The sequence below is a fragment of the Equus caballus genome, chromosome 5 (genome assembly GCF_041296265.1).
Source record: "Equus caballus isolate H_3958 breed thoroughbred chromosome 5, TB-T2T, whole genome shotgun sequence".
Lineage (NCBI taxonomy): Eukaryota > Metazoa > Chordata > Mammalia > Perissodactyla > Equidae > Equus > Equus caballus.
Window position 1 is genome coordinate 33,817,378 of NC_091688.1, and position 13,462 is coordinate 33,830,839.

At 46.3% G+C, this 13,462-nt stretch overlaps 1 protein-coding gene across 3 annotated transcripts; it reads right to left on the reverse strand.

Moving 5' to 3' along the window:
- Nucleotides 1–260: 260 nt before the first annotated feature.
- On the reverse strand, nt 261–11,139 carry DEDD (death effector domain containing). 3 transcript variants are annotated; one of them, XM_014739637.3, is made up of 6 exons: nt 10,581–11,139; nt 8,799–8,831; nt 2,770–3,158; nt 2,459–2,566; nt 2,004–2,150; nt 261–1,458 (listed from the first exon to the last, which is right to left on the reverse strand). In XM_014739637.3, exons 3-6 carry the CDS (start codon nt 3,092–3,094, stop codon nt 1,082–1,084), a joined length of 957 nt encoding a protein of 318 aa, XP_014595123.1. In that variant the 5' UTR covers nt 3,095–3,158; nt 8,799–8,831; nt 10,581–11,139; the 3' UTR covers nt 261–1,081. The 3 variants fall into 3 exon arrangements, with proteins under 3 accessions (XP_014595123.1, XP_023496603.1, XP_014595124.1); XM_023640835.2 differs by lacking the exon at nt 10,581–11,139 and adding an exon at nt 10,421–10,542; XM_014739638.3 differs by lacking the exon at nt 10,581–11,139 and adding an exon at nt 10,140–10,367.
- Nucleotides 11,140–13,462: the final 2,323 nt, after the last annotated feature.

Sequence of the window (13,462 nt, forward strand, 5' to 3'; positions counted from 1 at the left end):
TGGGAGCTGAAAGGGAGGTGGTATTGTACTATCTGGACGAGGCTCCAGTTCTAGTGTTCCTGGCTTATTCAACTTGCCTCCCTACCTAAATAAAAGTGCAACACTCAGTGCATATCCCAGCCCCATGCTCCCAAGCTTGGGAGTGGGAGTAGGGGTAGAGGATGGGGAAGGAAAAAGAAGAAAGGAGTTGATATTGAATTATTTCACTTTCACCTATGATGCCCTTTGCCCAAATCATAAGAAAGCAAAGGGGAAAGGGCTGCAGGGTACATTATTTATTTTCACTTGAACATGGAAGGAAAGTGTCACACTCCCCCTTCCCCTTTTTAGGGGGAGTGTATTTTAATTAGCAACAACTTCTCCATCCACCCTGTGTATGTGTGTACACACACACACTACGGTTGGGAGAGAGGACTAGGCCGACCTAGTCCTCTTACCTATTACTCCTTTGAAGAGGGTTTGACAAAGGAAGAGAAGGAGCTACACCAGGCAGAGGTTTCAAGCCATGGAATGGAGGAAACAAGGCAGAGAGGAGCAGCACCAGAGGCCAGGAGAGAGTGGAAAGGGCCACAGCTTCTTTGTTTTTTAAAAATTCTATAATTTGGGAGAGGGTGGTGATTAAATTCCAAAATACATTTCAGAGTCCCACCTTCCACACAGCTCCCTTACTCACAGCCCTTTGGTTTTTCAGACAAAATTTAAGAGCCCTCATAAAGCCAGAAGTACTGATAACCCCTCAGTGCACCCAAAAGCAGTGTTCACTTCAATCCCTTACAAAGACTATGTTCTATAGACTTTGCTTCTCCCTATACATTTGTCTTACGGCTCAGTGGCAAGGTGGCTGTAGAGACACACATTAGGGGGGTAAGTGGAAAGGGGGAACAAAGGGGAAGCCCAGGCACATGGGTGCAGGGAGGGGTGGGGAACACCACTTCCATTTTCCTTTGTCTTTTCCTTTTTAAAAAAAAAAAAAGGCAGGGTGTGATTGGTTGGAAGGGTAGAGAACAAACCCCAGAACAGTATGTAAGCTCCAGAGGTGGATGGTGGGAACAGTCCCCAGAGAAGTGAGAAGGGGAAAAGGTCAGGGCAATGCTTGCAGCATCAAGTTCCTCAGGAGTTTCTGTCGGCCCAGCTCATAGTCCTCCTCGTCCACATTCACCAGCAGCTTGATGGCTTCATGGCCCACAGCCTGCTTGAGGGAGTCTGTGATGAAGACACCTTTAAGTGCCTCTAGTAATGAGCCATTGATGTAGTCGCGCCAGAATGCGTCGAGGTAGGTGAGCTCAGAGAACTTGATGTCACAGATGATGGAGCCCAGGTCCCGGGACTTGAGGATGGTGTTGGCCTGGTTAAAGCGCTCAAACTGGCGCTCAAGGGGGTCCTGCTTGTTAGAGAAGACATTGCCCTGCAGAGCAGTCTCGTGCTGGCAGTATTCAGCCCGAACCCGCAGTCTGATGTCTGTGGGGAACAGAAGATATGTAGGGAGGTTGCAGTGAGGGGTGAGTTTACAATCCAAGGTTGAACAGCAGAGTAGCAAAGTCAGGAACATCACCTGACCCCTTTTCTACCTCTTCCCCAGGACTAGTTCTTTTCTATGTACCTCTGAAATCCTTGCCTGAATGCAGCAGGTTCCCTTAACTGGGCCACGCCCAAGTCAGATTATTCCCATCACTCACAAACAGCACCTTGCTTCTAGCAGTTATTTTCTCAATTAGCAGGCACAGAAGTTCATTTTTATACTTTATCATGACTTGGTTCATCCTCCCATAAGGATGTCATAACAGCATTCTTCTGATCTAGTATTAACTAACAAAGAGTTGAAATGTACTCTGCCACAAAGATAGAGGAATTCTAGCCCCAGAGACTAAACCATTCAACCTCACTTTGCAAATAGCAATCAAAGTGAACCTTGCACTAAATAGCATAAACTGCCCAGTATCCTAGCAGTTCTTTCTATTTCCCCTCAAGTCTACTCCACCTCTGGTACCTCTGAACTTCCTCACCACATGTCTGCTTTTCCTTGGGATCTGGTGTCACTGACTTCCGGCGTTTTCGCTGGCTCCCAAGTGTGGCTCTCCCTCGAGCTGGCCGCTTGCTACACATCTGAGGGCCCGAAGTGGGGCAGCACACCACAGGATAGTGGGGAGGCACTGACCAGAGGGTACAAGGGGAGAAGATGTAGTAGGGTAAATGCAGAAATTCAAACACTGCTCTTGGAATGAGGAGGAATCATTTAGACTTAGCATTAAAAGCAACAGCAATAATGTGACCTAAAGGAAGACACAACGTGGGAACAATTACAGGATCTAGGTGAAGCATTAACACCTCACCTAATTTTTATGAGGTTAGATATGGTGGGACGGTGTCCTTTCATTTAAGCTGGCAAAGCTGGGAATATGATGGGTTCAGTGTCCTCTTTCTTGATTATGGAAATTAGGAGGAGTTAATGTCTTCTCACCTGTTTTAGGGGGTTGGGGAGGCCTCGGTTCTGGATCACTGAGGGCTCTGGGGGTCACATAGCGAATTGATGTCTCCTCCAGATACTTGTCTACAAGATCAGGGCACACTGTAGGGGAAAAGGGCGTCATTCAAGAAAAGATATACCCCTCCCTTCTTCTAGTCCAACCATCCAAGGGGCCTCATAACTTATTCTCCTAGGTACTCCCCAGAATCAAGGTCTCTTCCCGCTTGGACTCCTATGCTGCTCACTCCTGGCTTCCCACAACTCTTCCCTGATTCCTGTGTCCCCAGCCCCCAATGCACCCTCACCAGCCCGTCTCCTCTTGAGGGTGACGTAGGGCAGCAGGTCATGGCGAGTAATGATGCGCAGCAGCTGCAGCACCTGGCGGAAGTTACTCTCATCACAGCGGCCCTGGCGCTCCAGTGCCAGTAAGAAGTCACGTCCATTTCGGATGAGGCCACGCTCGTGGTCATCAATGACATCAACAAAGAGGAAGGAAAGAACGCGCACATCTCTGTGTGTCAGGTGGGTGCCCACGATGTCAAACATGCGGTGCAGGCTATATAGCCCATGCTCCTGCTCACCATGCTCTTCTGGCCACACCTGGCTTGCCCGCCGCTTTAGGCCCGCCATGCTGGGGGCTCAGGTACACACTGCTTTCCAGAATCCCTGCTCAGCAGCTGCAATCCTCACTATACTGTAAGGACAAGGCAAGAACCTTTGAGCCACTAAATGGCAAGAAGTGGTCTTGTTCATTCCTGTATTCCCAGTGCCCAACACAATGCCCAGGCAGTGTAGTGCTTAATAAGTATTTATTAAATTTTAAAAAGTGTTCATTTAAAAAAGCCTAGAGCTCTCCATACCCAGCAGATGCTGCTCTAAGTCCAGACCCTACTGGAGAAATATAGTCACTTTCCCTAAGTGAGGATGTTATAATGCAATTTTAGTGCTATATACTCAGCAGAAAGTGCTGTTAGATATTACCTCAGTTGTTCCTCCTGCCCCTAAAACACTGCTTTTGAGAACTGTGCTTTCCCCAACCAGTTCACCTCTTAAATGTAGGCAAACTTCAATAGTAGAGAATTCACTCTTCTAATATGAAAGCTGCAGAAAGTGAACTCAGAGACTGATAGTAGGGAAAGTGAAAATCTTTAGGATTAGAACTAGTTTCAATTTTGTCTGTATCATTAACAAGCTGTGTAGCTGTGTGACCATAAGTCACTTAACTTCAAAGTTTCACTGCCCTCATCAGGAATGAAACAAACTACTACTCAGACTTAAAAATCCAATGAGAAAATACATGTGAAATTACTTTGTAAACCTTATATAAATGGTGGTGAAAGATATTTCAAAGAGAGAAGCATCCTTGACCTCTGCAAGCCAGACCCATCCCTCCACAAGCCTATCCTCATTTTTCCTATAATCCAACCAAGTCCAGAAGCGTAACTACTCAGAAGGTTAATAATATTCACCGAAACTCATAGATTTAAATCAGTTATTATTAAGCTCCTGAATTGAGCATGCTTGTAATCCTCCTATGTGACTTGTACACCCTTGATGTTCATACACCATTTGGATATACCACCTTCTAATCTTTCCTCATGGTTGTCATTTACCAATATTCTGTCCATGACCAATCATAGCCCTACATTCATTATATAACTTGGCACTTGATTCACAAAGTTCCTCCATCATCCTGGGTAGTATCAATGACCCAGCCACTATCCAATCCTGAAGTCCAACAACTTTCACCTCCACTCTAGTCACTTATACTAGCCAGCCCTGGTGGTTTAGTGGTTAAGATTTAGCACTCTCACTGCTGTGGCCCTGGTTCATTTCCCAGTTAGGGAACCAAACCTCCCGTCTGTCAGCTGTCATACTGTGGCGGCTGCGTGTTGCTCTGATGCTGAAAGCTATGCCACTGGTATTTCAAATACCAGCAGGATCACCCATGGTGGACAGGTTTCAGCGAAGCTTCCAGACTAAGACAGCCTAGGAGGAAGGACCTGGCCACCCACTTCCAAAACAACTGGCCATGAAAGCCCTATGAATAGCAGTGGAGATTTGTCTGACATAGCGCCAGAAGGTGAGAGGGCAGCACAAAAAGACTAGGCAGAGTTCTGCTCTGCTGTACACAGGATCGCTAGGAGTTTCAATCAACTCGACAGCACTAACAAATAGTCACTAATACTTACTGCCCTGCCAGAGAGTACCACCCAATACTGCTCTACCCTCTGACCACAATCTCCAATCACCCAATCAATTATAAATTCCTGTTGATGCTACTTCTAAATATCCCTTAAACTGCCTCACCTTTCCATCTCCACTGCCACGGTTCAGATCCCAATAATCTCTCACCTGGTCTATTACAACAGCCTCTTTAAGGGCTCTCCTTACCACCAATCTTAGCCCACCTAAAGCCATCCCCCACATTCAGCTGAATTAGCTATCTAAAATGCACAACTGATCACATCACTTTTCTGCTTAAGACCTATAGGAACACTCCAAACTCCTTACACAACACACCAAATATCCCAAGATTGGGTTCCCGCCTACCTTTCAACCTCATAACCCACTTTTTATTCTCTAACCTTATGAGTTTGTTTATCATTCACATACATCATGCAATTCATTTCTCTATACCTTTCTTCAGGCTACTTCCTTTGCCTGAATGCCCCTCTCCCTTCTCTGTTGCACACCCCCATCACCACCCTTTTTCAGATGGCTAACTCCTACTCATCCTTTAAGAGTCAGCTCAGATGCCATCTTCAAATTCATTCTCTACACCCCCATGCTGGGATAAGTAGTCCTCTTCTGTGCGCCTATGGAACACTGTGCATATTTCCCTTTAAATCATTTATCAAAGTGTACTAAAATCATTTCTGTATTTATTATCCCATTAGATCTTAAGCAACTCATGTAGAAGGACTAAGTCATATTCATCTTTATATCTCTAGTGCCTAGCAATGGATAGAGGCTGGCACATAGTAGGAGCAACATATTGTCGAACTGAACTTAATGTCCAAGCAATACTTTAATTAACTCACATATGTGCAAGAATGAGAGGACCCCATTAAAAATAGATACCTGCAACTCAGTTACCATGCATATACAGTCATGCACCACATAATGACATTTTGGTCAATGATGTACCACACGTGCAATGGTGGTCCCATAAGATTAGTACCAGATAGCCTTGGTGGGTAGTAGGCTATACCATTAGGTTCATGTAAGTATACCCTATGATGTTCACACAATGACAAAATCGCCTAATGACCCATTTCTCAGAACATATCCCTATTGTTAAGTGACGTATGACTGTATTCTAGCAAGCTATAGCCTCCCCTACACTGTGCCGTACCACAGCACCCTACTCAACAATGAGACAGGTTGTTCTGTCCATTTTATACACCAAGAAACTGAGGCTAGCTTAAGAAAGGGAATAAAATGATAAGCTACTTCAGAAGAACAAAGCTGATGGGGTCTCAGAAAACTGAAGAGCAAGTAGGACCCGGTCCTCTCTTCCTCAGTAATCCTAAAATAGAAGCACTGAGAGATTTGTAGCCTTAAGGGGAGGTCCACCCTGGAATCACTTAGCCCCATACCATGGGTTCTGATATGTGGACAGGAAATATAGCCCATATCTAGTTAGAGAGCCCAAATGCCCCACCCAAAGCATGGAAAACAGCTGGGAAAATAGCTATTCAACTATTGACTAGTTTTCCTTGTCTCGTCCTTTCTTGTTTCACCTGCTACAGTCCCTGGGTACAAATAGAGGGGACTGAAGGAAAATACCTTCTTGCTCATAGCCAGCAACACGAGAAAACTGAGCCTCCTTAAAACCCCTACAACTTCTCCTTGTTTCCTGTCCCACCTGTTCCCTTTGGCCAGCTGTTGATTATGAGGATCCCAGAAAAAGCAGATGGGCAGATTTCAAATTAAACCAATCAGAAGAGCAGGTTGCTCCAGAGCTCCTCAATTCAAAGTGTACTGACTATAAAGCCCAGGAAATGAAGAAATATTGTCCTCACAGACCTGGCCACTGGAAAATGAGGCAGAGCACAGGAAAGCACTATGGTCCTAATTATTCATCAACGGATGCAATTCTACAATAGGCCTCAATCCTCTCAGGGTTAACTCCCTACATTTGAAGGAGAAAAAAAAGGCCACTTTTAAGTCCTAGATTCCCAGGCTGGATCATTCAAGGTGCCAGGAATTATCAGAGCTTCTAGGTCAGTGGTTCTCAACGAGGGGCAACTTTGTCCCCCAGGGGACATTTACAATGTCTGGAGACATTTTAGGTTGTCATGACTAGGGGGGTAAGGGGGAGTGCTACTGGCATACAGTGAGTAGAAGCCATGGATGCTGCTCTACACATCCTATCACACACAGACAGTCCCCCACAACAAAAAATTATCCAGCCCAAAATGTCAATAATGCTAAGGATGAGAAACTCTATTCTACATGGAGCATGATGAAAGGTCAAAAGGAATAGAGACAACATTGTCACTTTCTACCCTATATCTGGAGTAGGAAGCCATTTGTTCCCTCCAACCCAAACTATCAAACAATATTCCAGAAGAAAAGAAAAGCTAGTCAGACATAGGCTCATTTAACCTCTAAGTCCAACCAGCACTAAGGAGTTCCATCCCACTCCAACCTTGGCTTTTCTATCACCTGCTGTTGCCATTCAGGTGAACAGCAGGTGGTAGGGCTACACTCCCTTCTACCCCATCCCAGGAGGTCTAATTTGACCTACTTCAATCTGGATCTCTGTGAAGATAAGAGAAATACCATTCTCTGCAAGACAGACAAAAAGGATCCTGGACTTAACCCTCAGCAGCCATCTCTAAAGTCTTGAAACTAGACTGCTAGCAGACCCTCCCTGGTTAGGCTGCTAATCAGACTTATACTACTTATTCACTGAAGAGGTTTAAGTTTCCCAAGTCCATGTCCTTGGGAGAAATGTGAGGAGGCTGGCATATAGGCTAATAAGCAGCCCTCTCCACATAATTCTCATGTAGGATGGTGAGTTTACTCACTCAGCAACCCAGATGGGGGTTCCAAGAATCTATTGAACTTCAGCATTAAAAGAACATGGCCAACTTCCTCTGAAACTAAAATATACTCAGCTTTCTGCAGCAGTGAAGCAAGGGAACTCAGCTTAAATTATACAGTGATCCTAGATGAAAGGTATCAGAGTAGTGAGAAGAATGGACCCCCTCTATACAGAAGATTAGAAAGAACTCTTGAGTCTTGGTGTCTGAAATATTGCCAGATACCAAGAGACAAACACTCCAGTAAACAAGAGTCCTGATCCCACTAGCTGGTTTAAGTCCATTTGAGATCCTAAAATATGGGTTTCCCCCTACGTTTCCCAAGAATAATTCTTTATTCTGATGAATTGCAGCATCTCCTAGAGTTGTAGTTCGTTTGTTTTCTTTAGGGAGCTCCAAGACAAGTCAAGGGCCAATGGACAGTCCATATGTATCTACAGGATTTCCTCTTGATTGGTCGTTCTCTATTAGGTTTCTATTTCCAAGCAAAGTCTAGTCTGACCCCAATCAGGGATGATATCTGTATTTTTTGAGGTATTTGACTCTTTTGGAAGCCCTGAAAGTCCTGTGGAAGAAATAATAAAGAGTGATAACTTGAAATGAAAAGGATAGTCTAGTTTCCTCCCAACAGGGATGATATTTGTATTTTCACAGAACCAGAAGTATCTGACTCTCTCAGAAGCTCTTAGAGAGGAAAGTCAGTGGAAGAACTAAAAAGAGTGATGTCTTGAAACTTGAATTGGAAACGACGTGGAAAACTTAAATATGGCTAAGAGCACATAAAGAGCTTTCTCGCTGGTGGGAGAGGAAAATGTAACTAAATACCTGAAAAGTCAGAATTACATAGTATTTTCAAAAGGAAGATTCCAGGAACCCTGAACAACTAAAAGCAAGAATAAGCTAGAGGAAAAGCCCTCCAGTGGAAGGTGCCTCAGCAACCCTCCAAGGGCAATATTTAGTAGACACTGTACTAGAGTACAATGTTGCACATGTTTAAAAAAATGTTTCTCTCAGAGCTAACCAAGACGACTAGATAATAACAAAACAAAGCTGGGGGCCTGTCCCAAAACACCTAATTTTTGCTCTCCTTTCCCTCCCACCAATCTCTAGTTACCCAAAGAGACAGTGACTGCAAGCAACAGATCTTACGTACTCAGTTGGGTGGGTGAAACTCATTTTCCCTGGCATCTACCCCATTACTGAGCTGACCCACCATAAATTTCTCATGCCATTTCCATTCCCTGCCATTGTTTGAAAACAATAAAAAGTTCCAGACTTACCTCTGCAAGAAAGTTAATTTCCCAGGTCTCTTCCTAGCACAAGGTTCAGAGCCAGCAGCAAAACAAAAACAAACAAGGGGGAAAAGAGAGTCAATTTTCAAGCTTTATTTTGAAACCTCACAGGCCCAAAGAGTTAGTCAATCTCAGTTGCAAAAATACAAACAAGCCTAAAGCCATTTCGATTGAAATAATCCACTCCAGGTTAAATGAGGTAACTCGCCCCAACAAAGCCCAAGCTTCCCTAACTCTCTACTCGGCAATTCACAAGACAATACCAACTCTGAGAATTTCCAGCCTCAATGGCTGGTACCACGAAAGGCCCCCAATTCAACAACTTGTGGGAAACCAAGTATCCTCTGACAACTTCTCACCTGACTCCTCAATTTCTCATGAGACTCACCTATTTTGCTACAATATTAACCTTGACTTTCATCTTTAGGAAGAAGTGGGAGGAAAGTGGTTACAGCCAAAGGAGACACTTTCCACTGTTTTCCTTTTCAGACCAGAACCATCCTCCAAATTCCACCTTCGCCCTTTCCCTTACCTAGCACACAGTCAGAACAAAATATCCACGAGGGCAGCATCCACTCATATATCTACATTTCACCAGGGAATGTTTTCTGTGTAAGAATACTGATCCCTCCCTCCCAGCACTTAAGCAGCAAAAGAACGGTCTGGAAACTAAAGTACTCATTTAATTAGCCTGGCTGCCTAGATGCCATCCTGTTTTCCTTTTCTCAGGCTTCCAGAGTCTCAACCTTAGTATATAGGGCTTCAACATAGCATGGCTGTTTCCTCACTCTTGCATTGCTAATTGCTAAAAACTACAAAAGTCCTTCCACACACTGGCAGCGACACCAGCTTCCCCATTTTCCCTTCCTCTCGTAACCAGGAAAAACAAGAGAGCAGTAAGCTAGAGAGCTTTTGGAAGGCAAATCCAGTTGAACTCTCATCCAACCCCAATTCTCCAAACCCACATGACCATTCCCTTCTGCCCTTCCCACCCTATTAAAAGCTAAAGGCCTGGCAATTGGAATTGGCTGCAACTGATGCTGCTTAACTCTGCTCTCTCTTCCTTTCCACAGGGGAAAAGGAAACCCCCGAACCTCTATCACCCGTGCAGCTCCACTGTCCTATCTCCCATCCCATTCCCCTTCCTCCCAAACTTTCCTCCTAGTCTCTCACTTTCTCCATTACCTCGTCACACCGACAGGCTCTCCATTCCCCAAACCTCCGTTCTCTCCTTTTTCACCCAAATATCTCCCCTAGGCCCTTCCCCCTCCCACCTCAAATTTAACACTTTCAAAACCTCCCCCCAAACGTCTTAAGTCCAATTCTCACCTCTTCCCAACACCCCTCAGAGTCCAGTCCTCCTCCCAACGACAAGCCACCAGCCCCTTCCCCTTCTCACGCTCAGCCTCTCCCTCCCGCTCCTAAGCCCCCTCAACCCGGCGGGATGGCAGCCCCACTCCCCAACTCGGCCTCTCTAATACCCCCAGCCCGGCCCAGCCTTGGCCCTTGTTTACGCCCCTCCCCACGTCCCCTCCCCCGCCTCGACCCCTGCCCTCTGCCACAGTTGCCACCTCCCCCGCACGCCCCCCTCGGCCGCTCCCCTCCCCCACCTCGCAGCGTCCCGTCACCTCCCTCTCCTGAGGTTTTCAGGCTGGACGTCGCCACCGCCTCCCCCTCCACTTTCCTTCCCCAAGCCCTTTGCGGCCCCGCCCGGCCCCGCCCCGTCCCGCTCGACTCCCCCTCCCCACTCCGGCCGCCCCGCCGCCTCACTCTCGGCTCAGGCTTGGCGCCGCCATGTTGGATCCATCCGCGCCGCGCTCCCGGGCCTGTCTCCCGGCGCCGCATCCGGGCTCCAGCCGCCGCCGCCGCCGCCACGGGCGTGGGGGAGGGGAGAGGCGGGCGGGGGTGGCTGCATCCTGAACAGCGCCTCCCGGAACCTGGCCGGTTCGTGGCGGCTTCGAGACCATAGTGAGGCATGAGCCGGAGGAGCCATGCTAGGTGAGGGCAGCCTGGCAGCGGCATTAAACGGGGAGTGGACAGCTTCACGTCGGGAGGAGAGGCTAGAGAATGGCAGCCATCTTGCTTTGGGGCAAGCTGGCAGCGCAAGTATTACTTGACGGTGGCTTCAGGGCCGGAGTAAGTAAGGAGAGAGGGTTGCATTCTTGAGTTTGGAAACAGTGGTGGCTCCAGAGCTGGCTGGTGTCGACTTCAAGACCCACCGAAAGACTGGGACTGACAGCCATGACGCGTACGGGCGGAATATTATGGGGGGTGAAATTGCCCCGCATCCTTGGGGGAAGGTTCGTGATCTGGATTTGACCTTTGCTCTGAGCTTCCTGGTAACCCGGACGTTCCGTAAACCTGGCTCCGGAGCAGAAAGCGCTGCTGAGATGCCCTCTCGGATTTCATGCTTTGAGCATTTGTCTTTTGAGCACCCGCTTTCTGAAGGAAGTGTTGCCTGAGCTGAATCCTGGACTCTTGGGAATTGGGGGTCGGGGCCGGGTACTTTCTGGAGCTGCTAGTATCCTGATGTGATTTTAAGAGAGGTAATAGATGAGGCCTGTGAGATTGACAGGGGCCAGTTTACGCAAGGCCTTACAAATTTAGTTGATTTCATCCTAAGGGCAACGAATAGACTGAAGAGATTTAGCAGAGGTGTGACTAATTATATTTGCATTTTAGAAAGATCACGGGTTGCATTGGGGAGAATGGATTAGAAAGGACGCAGTTAGAGGCGTGGAGAACAATTGGTAAGATCTTTTCCAGGCGAGAGACACAGTGGTCTCTCCTATAGAAAGGGAAGTGCAGATGGGAAAAGATAGATGGGAAATGCGCATAAGGCAGAGGGAGGAATCCATGATATTTCCCAGTGTTCTGACTTGGGCAACTGAGGAATAATGATGCCATTTTCTTTTTTGTTTGGGGGAGAGAATGAGTTTTAGGTGCCTGTGGGATATCCATTAGACAACTGGATATTGGATAATGTGGGTTGGGAATGCAAAAGAAACGTTTGGGGTGTGTGCTCTCAAGCGCCTGTGAATATAGATAGTTGTTGAAGCTGTGGAAGTGGATAAGATGGCCTAGTGAGAGGAATATCTGCGTTTGAGAGATGAGATGAGGAAAAGAAGCTGAAAAGAGGACATTGAGCAGGGGCAAACAGAAAGGAAAGAAGGCAACCAGGAGAGAAATATCAAGGAAACTGGTTACAGTGTTAAACGTTACAAATCAGGTAAGAGGTGGACTAAAATGTGTCCATGGATTTTGCAACAAGGAAGTCATTTAGTAATTTTGGAGAAAGCTGTTTCAGAGATATATGGTGGGCTGGAAACCAGACTGAGGTAGATTGAGTGACTGGAAAGGCACAGTGTATAAAGATAATTTTTTAGGGGCCGGACCCCTGATGCCAAGATCAAGTTTCAGGCTCCTCTTCAGTGGCCCGGGGTTCGCCGGTTCGGATCCCGGGTGTGGACATGGCACCGCTTGGCAAGCCATGCTGTGGTAGGCATCCCACATATAAAGTAGGGGAAGATGGGCATGGATGTCAGCTCGGGGCTAGTCTTCCTCAGCAAAAAAAAAAAACTGTCAGCAGATGTTAGCTCAGTGCTAATCTTCCTCAAAAAAAAAAAAAAGAATTTTTAAATGGTGTTGAGGTTAGCAGTAGGGTGTAGCATGAGGGAGAATTCCAAAGAAAGGGAAAGAGTTTTAGGTGCCTGTGGGGCAGCCAGATGGAGATGTCCTAATGGCAGTTGACTATACAGATCTAAAAGGTAGGAGAAAAATATATTAAATGGGAAAAAAGCTAGTGTAGAAGAATGCATATGGCACATTTACACAGGCATTAAAAAATTAACCATGAAGAGTGGGCCTGGGAGGGATGAAACTTATACGTTTTTGTTTTAGCTCTATCTTTACTGTTGGTATTTGTTTTACTGTGTACATAGATTACTTTTATAGAAAAGTACTTTTTAAAAACTTCAGCGTATATAGCCAGAAATTCTGATGAGTTTGGGTGCATTCAGAGTGATACTGCCTTAGACTATAGCCAGAAATTCTGAATCATGAACGTCTCAGTGGTAGTTGAAGCCATAGATTTCTAGAAGCTCCCCAGAGAACAGCAGAGGGCTAAGAAGAGTGCTGTGGGGAATTCCAACATTTAAGGCACAAGTAGAAGAAGAGCCCTTGGAGAATCTTTGAAAAGGAACAGCCAATAAGGAAGAACAAAAACTGGGTGGTAATTGGCACAGAATCAGAGGGAAGAGAGCGGTTCAAGAGAGTGGAAGTTGTTAAAAGTGTCAGATGTCTCCAGAAAGACGGCTAACAGGAAAGGTGCTTTTAGCTCCAGACCCAGGTTTCCTGGAAGCTTGGCACAAAGGTCAGATTGAGATTTTGAACTTTCCCCCAAGTATCATGTGGAATCTGACCCCCATGCTATTCTACCCTTATGCATCATGACTGGCAGTCCTAGTCTTTCAATGGGTTTTGAAGTCAGCACCAGCCAGCTCTGGCACCACCAGTGTTTCCACACTCAAGAATGCTACCTCTCCCATTCCATTCTATGGCCCTGAAGCTGCCATGAAGAAAAACCTGTGTTGCCAAAATGATGGAAGTTAAGGATTTGAAAGTAGGAGTATAAACTGGAGTTGAGAAGGTCA